The sequence below is a fragment of the Aotus nancymaae genome, unplaced genomic scaffold (genome assembly GCF_030222135.1).
Source record: "Aotus nancymaae isolate 86718 unplaced genomic scaffold, 86718_ANA_hifiasm-v0.15.2.pri h1tg000018l, whole genome shotgun sequence".
NCBI lineage: Eukaryota > Metazoa > Chordata > Mammalia > Primates > Aotidae > Aotus > Aotus nancymaae.
The window spans coordinates 6,556,191-6,564,903 of NW_026988430.1; the positions used below are offsets into that span (position 1 = coordinate 6,556,191).

Genomic DNA, 8,713 nt, shown 5'->3' on the forward strand with positions numbered 1-8,713 from the left:
GCTGGGGGCGTGGTTTTGCACGTGGCTGTTGGCGGCGCGTGGGGGGGGCGTGGTCTGGAGCGTGGCGGTCTGGGACTGGGGGCGGGCAGACTCGGCGGCTGCCAGGGCAGCGGCGGCATGGGGCGGCTGCGCTGGAGGGTGGCGGCTGCGGCGGCCGTGGGCCTGGCGCTGGCCCTGGAGGTGCTACCCTGGGTGCTGCGCTGGCTGCGGTACGGGCGGCGGCGGCGGCGGCTGCGGCGCGAGGTGCTGTTCTTCCCGTCGCAGGTGACCTGCACCGAGGCTCTGCTAAGGGCTCCGGGCGCGGCGCCGTCCGCGCTACCCGACTGCTGCCCGTGCGGCCTGCCTCACGGCGAGAGCTCGCTGAGCCGCCTAATGCGCGCCCTGCTGGCCGCCCGCGTTAGCCTGGAGCTCTGCCTGTTCGCCTTCTCCAGCCCGCAGCTGGGCCGCGCCGTCCAGCTGCTGCACCAGCGCGGGGTGCGAGTGCGGGTCGTCACCGACTGCGACTACATGGCCCTCACCGGCTCACAGATCGGCCTGCTGCGCAAGGCAGGTAGGCTTGGCGGGGCCGCAGGTGGAGAAGGCCGGCCTGACCCACGAGGGGTCCTAGGCAAAGGTGGACACTTAGGGGAGGGGGTCTGGGGTCGGACTGAGACCTCATTTACTTTCCCTCGTGGCCATGGGGGTGTCGGGGTGGTTTAATGCGGAGAAAGCGGAGCCCCCTCAAAAGGCCTAGCTGGCTTTGCGGGCAGAAGCGAGCAGGGCCCTCGGTTGTCTCCGCGGTGAGGGCGGTTCTCTGAGTGACTGCCATGCTGGAAGCAGGTGCCTGCGTGTGCTGGCTTAGAGGCGGGGCCGGCTCCCCCAGGAACTCCCCCGCCCTACCAGCGGAGGAGTTTTCGTGACTGCTGCATCCCGGCCTGCCGTCCAGCAGGCTTTCGGAGACCCCCGGACGGCCTCTGGTGACCTGGATCCTGCTGGCAGGGAAGCTGGACGCCAGGGTTGTGCTGGGACTTCCGTACTGAAGGGTTCCAGGGAGAGGCGGCCACATGCTGCTGAGCAAACCTCAGGCCACCGGGCTTTGGGAGACCTAAAGATATGTTCTAGAAGGCAGCGCCAGGACGTTCGGTTGTTTTCTCAGCTGCATAAGGAGGGGGAAGACATATCTCTCTGGCGGGGGTGCCTCTCTCACGGGGTTGACAGAAGGGAACAGGAAATGTGAATTAATTGGGATCCTTGTCCTGCCTGAGGATTCTCAGGCCATCCTGGCCCAGTTCGGTGGCCCAGCCTGCTCTTGCCTTTGGGGTATTTGCACCCACAGACTCTTGGGCTTCTCTCTGTCTCCATCACTCAGGTACCCAGAAAGTCACACCTGCACGTGCAACCATTGGATCTGGTAATTCTGGTCACAGTGACTGAGAGACCGTGGAGTCCTGGGAACTGCCCACGTTGGGCAGTGGCCACCAACGCACTGTTCCTTCTGCATAGCCGCGGCCTCTTGCTGACTTGGGCAGCAGAGCAGCCTCTCCAGAGTCAGCCAGCCTCCCTCTCCACTCTGAGTGGTGTGGGGTTTGTTGCATCCCCTGTGGGAGCAGAGTGGGGCGAGTGCTTTTCATATTGAGGATGTGCCTTTCTCTTTTGGCAGTCACAAGAGCTGTCCTCTCAAGTGTTGGTCATTTTAACAGGGGAGGTGTGGGGACCTCCAGGCGTGCACAGCACAGTTCTGTTTGAGTTGCTTTTAGAGTCGTAGAAGCTGAGGTTTGTGGGACCAAGGTTCCATCCGATCCCCTCTGTGATGGCCTCCCAGCGTCCTTGCTGACTTTGAGGCTGTCCAGTGGCATTCACCCATTCAAGGAAGGAATGTCCCTGTGTGCCAGTATTTGTGAGGAGCCGGGACACCCTAGGGCACAAGGCCAGGTTCCCATGGGGATGCCAGCTAAGTCACGCATATTTCACTTAGGGCACCAAGAAGGGTCAGGAAAACTTCATAAAGCAGGGTGAGGAGGCAATGGTGTGGGAGGAAGTGGCGTGGGCCAGGTCGGCTGCCCAGGGGCAGTGACACTCAGGGCAGGGACCTTGATGACACGAGTGGGCTGTCCGGAGGGAGAGGCATGCAGGGCAGTGACACTCAGGGCAGGGACGTTGATGACACGAGTGGGCTGTCCGGAGGGAGAGGCATGCAGCTGGAAGGGGCAGCAGCACAGACGCCCTGGGTCACAGACTGACTTCCTTGTGAGGAACCGCATGTGTCCTCTGTGGCTGACCATGGGAAGTGATGAGCAGGGGTAGGCCGGGCTTCCCCTGAGAGGCCAGAAGTGGCAGGCCGCGGGGAGGGCTGGGGGTTGGGGCAGTAGATCCCAGTTGAGGCAGGAGGTGTTGGCAATGGTGAGACTTTAGATTGCCCACCGTTTGGAGGAATGTGTTTGGATGGCAGCGCCGACAAGGCATGTTGCTGGTGGAGTGGCCAGAGTGTGAGGAGGAGGGTTGGATCCCCCAGGTAAGGAAGCCACCAGGCGCAATGCAGGAGGCACAATTAAATGTGAATTCCACACGCAGGGAGTGAGTTTTAGGGTATGTTCCTAGTACTCCATGGCACATACTTCCCTTCAAAAATGACTATCTGAAACTCCATTTAACTTGATGTCCAGTATTTTGATGTGGAAAAATCTGGCAACTGTGTTGCGTGGCAGCCTGTTTAAAACTTTTAAGCCCCATTTCTAACGGCCTCATTCCTTGAGCAGGTCGTGAGTGAGGCAGTGTTATTCCAGGGGAGACAGACAGGCCCTTCCCCGCAGGAGTTTGAAAGCTGGGAAGAGGGGAGGCGGGCATCACTGGTTCTTTGGTGAAGGAAGCAGGGGGGTGTGGAAGAGGAGAATTCATTTGTGCGTCAGTTAGTTAGGGCCCTTCCTCCCTTGGTGGCCAAGGTTGTGCCAATGAAGTGAGCTCTGCTCCCAGACTCCAGGGCCTCTCTGGGCAGAGTGGGCACAGTCTCAGCCTTAGCTGTGGAAGAGTCAGAATCTGAAGGCAAGGGGACTCACAACGCTGTCTTTGCCCCGGTTGCCTCTGACTGGGTTAGTGACAGCCTCAGCAGCAACCAGTAGCTCCGAAGGGACATGCTGCATAGACTCAGAGGTGTGGTCTCACCGAGACCATGGCCTGTGTGTGATGTTCTGGCCCCATGAGTGATGCCCCCTCTGTGGTTCTCAGGATCCCTCCTGGGAGCTTAGCCGCCACCACTCTGTGAAACATGGTGGGCTTTCCTGGCCCAGCAAACTGGAAACAAATAGTAAAGCCATTTGCCCCCAGGAATAGTCCACACTGGAGGCGGGACTCCTGAATGGAATGAAAGCACCTTGTCCTTTCTGCAGGTATCCAGGTCCGGCACGATCAAGACCTGGGCTACATGCATCACAAGTTCGCCGTCGTGGACAGGAGGGTGCTCATCACTGGCTCGCTCAACTGGACCACACAGGCCATCCAGAACAACAGGGAGAACGTGCTCATCATGGAGGACGACGAGTACGTGCGGCTTTTTCTGGAAGAATTTGAGCGCATCTGGGAAGAGTTTAACCCTAGAAAGTATACCTTTTTCCCACAAAAGAAGAAAAGTCACTGAAGCTGTGCCCCACCTGTCTCCAGAGCTGGAGGGAGATCACTTTCACGGCACAGAACTTGTGGCACCTCCAGCCGAAACCAGACCTAACCAAGAAGGGGACTGTGCCCTCCCTTTGCTCTAGTGCTGTTCACACACAGAGACCTCAGCACTAGAAAACCATTGTTAAACTCCTGTCCATTAGAATACTAAATTGAACTAAAGAAGGTTAGGGAAGGGATGTCTGTTATTTCAGGTCAGTTATTTTGGGCCAGACTTTTTTTTTTTTTGCCCCTCTGCCAAAATAACTTCAGTCACAGCCTGCCACAGGGATGCTTTCGGGAGCCTGGTCTTTATCTTGGTTTGGAATCGAAGCTTCTGCCACAGTACAGAAAAGGCATAGTGCCTCGTCCAGGTTGGTCCCATTCCCTTCCCAGATTCTAGAAAACCTCTGCTTTGCCTAACTTGGCCCTTTTTGCGTCTCCATGAGAGTTCTTCCCTTGCTCCATGTGGCATGCTGGGGATTGGCTGGGGCCAACAGTCTCCTTGTCCCTCACACTCTGTCCCTGTCAGGTCTCTGTCTTCAGAGTAGGGAGAGGAAACAGAAGTCAGGAAGAAGAGAAGATGTGAGCGTGCGGTGGGGGTGGCAGGCAGCCTTCGGAGCAACCCTGTGAGCATCATTGCCACCAAAGGCTGGCTGTTCCCTTGCTTCCTTGCATAATTTCTCTTTATAACCAGTGTGCATGCCAGTGCCAAGCTCTGCAGCCGGCCTGTCCTTGGGTAGTAAGTGCAGTGGCCTGTCAGGACCAATGGCCAGCAGCTGCTTCTGTTGCCAAGGTGGGCTTTTAACTTTTTTTTCCGAGATGGAGTCTGGCTCTGTGGCCCAGGCTGGAGTGCAGTGGTGTAACCTTGGCTCTCTGCAACCTTTGCCTCCCAGGTTCAAGTGATTCTCCTTCCTTAGCCTCCTGAGTAGTTGGGATTACAGGCACTGCCACTACACCCGGCTAATTTTCTTTTTTTTTTTTTCTTATTTTAGTAGAGACGGGGTTTCACCATGTTGGCCAGGCTGGTCTTGAACTCCTGACCACAAGTGATCCACCCACCTCGGCCTCCCAAAGTGCTGAGATTATAGGCGTGAGCACCCACGCTAGTCGGGCTTTTAACTTTTAATATCCTTATGTTTAAGGTAATTTTGTTGTGTGTTTAGAAGTGACCTTACCTTTAACACTGTGGACTTAGTGTGTGCACATTGCTGGCTCAGCATAACCCATCACGGGACCAGAGGAGAGGAGAGGAGGGAAGAGGAGAGCAGCTTCAGGCTGTGGTGTCTCCCATATCTGCTCTTATTTGCAGCTCAGGGTTTGCATTCACAGGTAGAACAGGTGTCGTACATTGTGAAATGTTTTAGGTTATTTGTTCATAATGTGTATGTCATATATAGATAGCTCCAATGACATCTGAATTTGTGACTTCACCATCTTGCCGTATTTCTATATGATGTGCCCCAGGTCCCGTCCTGAGGTCTGCTGGCTGTGTGTGTGGTCTCACCTCCCCGGCTCATGCTGACACTACCACCTAGAGACCCTTCAGTGCTGTGTGTTTTTCCTTTTTAAAGTTACCTTTCAACAACAACAACAATAAATAAGTTACCTTTGACTCACAATGTTAGGCAAGTCAGCTTGAAGTTAATTTTTTAAAAAATTCAATTGAAGCTGTGAAGTATAATATACAGATTGGAAGTCACCAGAAATTGTTTTAGTTTGTGAATTCCCACAGTGTATGTTCTGAAAAGAAAATGGGAGAACTTAGAAAGCACCTCCTGAATGTGAAGCCACGAGGCCCTGGACTTCCGGCACATCTCAATAAGCATGTTCTTACTCTGGAATGTGAGCGCTGTGTTTCTTTGCCTTAGCCTGCTGCTAAGTCCTTCAAACGGGGGCTACTCTTTGTTAAATACAACTTTTTTGAGGGCAGTGTACAGCTATTTGCAAACAACTGTTAGTCAAAGAACAGGAGACTCAAAAAGGAGTAAAACTTTAAGATGTTACTTGGGTGAAGAAAATAATGTATACAGTGGTCCATTTCCAAGACAAACTGCCTTGAATCGTCTTAGGTCGGCAAACTACGGAACAAACGATGCACTAGGCCCCTCAGGATAGCTGATGCCTGCTTGTCGGTTTCCCCTGTGCCCCCTTCCCTCTTCCTTAGTTGCCTTCACCTGAACCAAAAGAGTTTAGTCTAAAATGAGTTACTAGCCTGCAAAATAGCTCGCTTTGTCTGTTCTTACCAGCCGGCCTGGCTACTCAGCTGTTGTCAAATACTTGAAGAGCCCCTAAGCTATGATTGCAATGCAACAAAATGCAGCAAGACAACCAAAAGCACCTAAAGTCCCTACCTAACGATCAATAAGCAACGTCTGAGAAGACCGTGACTCCATAGTCCTCAGCCTAAAAGGAAGGAGGAACCTGCACACTAGGGGATAAATTGCTCGCTGCAACTGTGCTGGGTGTGCCTGCTCATCAGACACCCGATCTTCGAAGATGATTGTTATTAAAAGCCTCACTTTCACTGTTCTCCGGGTCTCTGAGTCCATTCTTTGGTTTGGATGGGTGCGTTTATTTCTCACACTGGGTGCCTCCTAGGTTAAAATATTTCCCAAAATGTCCAGGTGCTCTCTCTAGACCAGGAGTTGGAGCAAGGCTCAGCCCCTGCTGTTGCCCTGACTTGTGTGGCATGCACCCTGCCACCTGGGGACCTGCCCCACGCCCAGCGCAGGTGGGAAGGTGCTCCAGTGGTATCCGTGGGTGAATGCATACAAAGTAACCTGCCCAAGCTGTCAACAGGAATGTTTTAAGAAATGTGGAATTGCCAGGAGCGGTGGCTCACGCCTGTAATCCCAGCACTTTGGGAGGCCAAGGTGGGTGGATCACCTGAGGTCAGGAGTTTGAGACCAGCCTGACCAACATGGAGAAACCTGTCTCTACTAAAAATACAAAATTAGCCAGGCGTGGTGGCGCATGTGATGAGTGGAGATCGTGCCATTGCACTCCAGCCTGGGTAATGAGTGAAACTCCATCTGAAAAAAAAAAGTGAAATTATTTCATATATTTAGTACTTCTTTTTTTTTTTTTTGAGACGGAGTTTCGCTCTTGTTACCCAGGCTGGAGTGCAATGGCGCCATCTCGGCTCACCGCAACCTTCGCCTCCTGGGTTCAGGCAATACTTCTTAATTATTGTTAGCAGCAGAGGGAAATTGAATCTCACAAAAAGTTTCAGATACCAGTTAGCCTTTCTTTTTTCTGAGACTGGGTTTCACTCTGTTGCCTAGGCTGGAGTGCAGTGGCACGATCATGGCTCACTGCAGCCTCGACCTCCCAGGGTCAAGAGATTCTCCTGCTTCAGCCTCCTAAGCAGCTGGGACTACAGGTGCAAGCCACCACACCTGGCTAATTTTTAAATTTTTTGTAGAGATGAGGGTCTCATGTCCAGTCTGGTCTTGAACACCTGGGCTCAGGTGATCTTCCTGCCTCAGCCTCCCAAAATATTGGGATTATAGGTGAGTCACCACACCCACCCCAGTTAGCCTTTCTGAAAAGAACTTAAGCTAAAGTGAGATGTCCCTTGAGGGAAGTGTGTCTGAGGAAATTTGGTGATAAAATCTTCCTCAAAAGTGGAGGCTGTTTTCTGCCCTGCTGCCCCCACCATGGGTATAGAAGATCCTTGGGCCACACACAAAGATTGCTGTGCCAGTAGCAGGCAGGCATGCGCAGGTGACCCTAGAACTGCAGGCCAGCTTCTGCTCCAACACCTAAGGCGAGTGATGCTAGAAGGCGGGGGTTCACTGAAGATGAGGGCTGGGGAGGGGGCTGTGTACTGTGTGTGTCACCTGAGCCTCTTTTTGCCTGCAAGATTGTCTTGCTGCCTCCTAGAGAGAAACTTTAAAAGAATAAAAGAAGTAATAGCACCTGCAATCCCAGCACTTTTGAAGGCCAAGGCAGGCGGATCATGAGGTCAGGAGTTCAAGACTAGCCTGACCAACATTGTTAAACCTTGTCTCTACTAAAAATATAAAAATTAGCCAGTCATGGTAGCACGTGCCTGTAATCCCAGCTACTTGGGAGGCTGAGGCAGGAGGATTGCTTGAACCCAGGAGGTGGAGGTTGCAGCGAGCCGAGATCACGCCACTGCACTCCAGCCTGGGGGACAGAGCAAGACTCCATCTAAAAAAAAATAGGCTCAACCCTCTTGACCCAGAGATTTCTTGCCTATCCCTTTTCTAGAGACTTGTTTAAGGTTCAACCTCACATGCTTGAGGAGTTTCTTGCCCTTCTTTTCCCGGGGGAGGGTTTTTAACTGTACCCCCACCCCCAGAGGTCTCTTACACTCTTTTCCTTTCCTTTCATCCTCTCTGGCTGCTCCCCCAGAGGAGATTTAGGCCCCTCTTAGCAGTGGCGTGTCAGTGCTATGAGGTGACCACAGAACTGCAGAGAGGAACGACTCACTCCATCCAGCAGCAGGGCTTATCACCAGCCACAAAGGCAGCACATTCAACCTCCAGAATCCTGACCACCAAAGAAATACTTTGTTGCCCTTGTGACGTTTCTTACCTTCGTCTGTCCACAGAGTTACCTGGTTGCTGCGGTGTTGCAAGCCTTTCCCTTCCCCACGTTGCTGAGAACCCGGATTTATTCATCACAATGGGTGGATCTCGGTCTCCCATCTTGAGGCCACTACAACAAGGCAGTGGGGTGCACCTTCCCTGGGAGGTGACCAAAGACCCCTTCCCTGAAGGAGAATGGTATATCCTGGATGAGTCCCCAGAATTGTTGGAAGTAAAAGTTTGGCGTCGTGAAGAAAATGAACACTTGAACAAAGAAGTTCTCACCAAGGCAATTTTTACTTCTGCAGAAGGGTGCTGCTTGTGAGCCTGGTTGCCACAAGAACACACCGAACAAAGGAGAGGAGGGCTTTCTATCCCTAATGTTTGAGGTTTCTACTACTGTGTCCAGTCTCCATTGGCTGGAGCTGGACTGCACAGTCTAAGCTACACCCGACTGGCTAAAAGCTTGAAACTTTCCTAAATAGGTAAAAGCAATGGAGAACAAAGGAAGGGAGGAAGTGGCTTGC

At 53.0% G+C, this 8,713-nt stretch overlaps 1 protein-coding gene across 1 annotated transcript; it reads left to right on the forward strand.

Annotated features, from left to right (window-relative positions):
• Positions 1-117: 117 nt before the first annotated feature.
• PLD6 (phospholipase D family member 6) lies at positions 118-6,159 on the forward strand. Its single transcript, XM_064378024.1, has 2 exons — positions 118-550; positions 3,363-6,159. The coding sequence occupies exons 1-2, from the start codon at positions 118-120 to the stop codon at positions 3,608-3,610; spliced, it is 681 nt and encodes a 226-aa protein (XP_064234094.1). The 3' UTR covers positions 3,611-6,159.
• Positions 6,160-8,713: the final 2,554 nt, after the last annotated feature.

Coding starts and splice junctions, on each gene's coding strand:
- PLD6 (XM_064378024.1), top strand. CDS start 118: ATGGGGCGGCTGCGCTGGAGGGTGGCGGCTGCGGCGGCCGTGGGCCTG. Junction 551..3,362: donor CGGCCTGCTGCGCAAGGCAG/GTAGGCTTGGCG, acceptor TCCTTTCTGCAG/GTATCCAGGTCCGGCACGAT.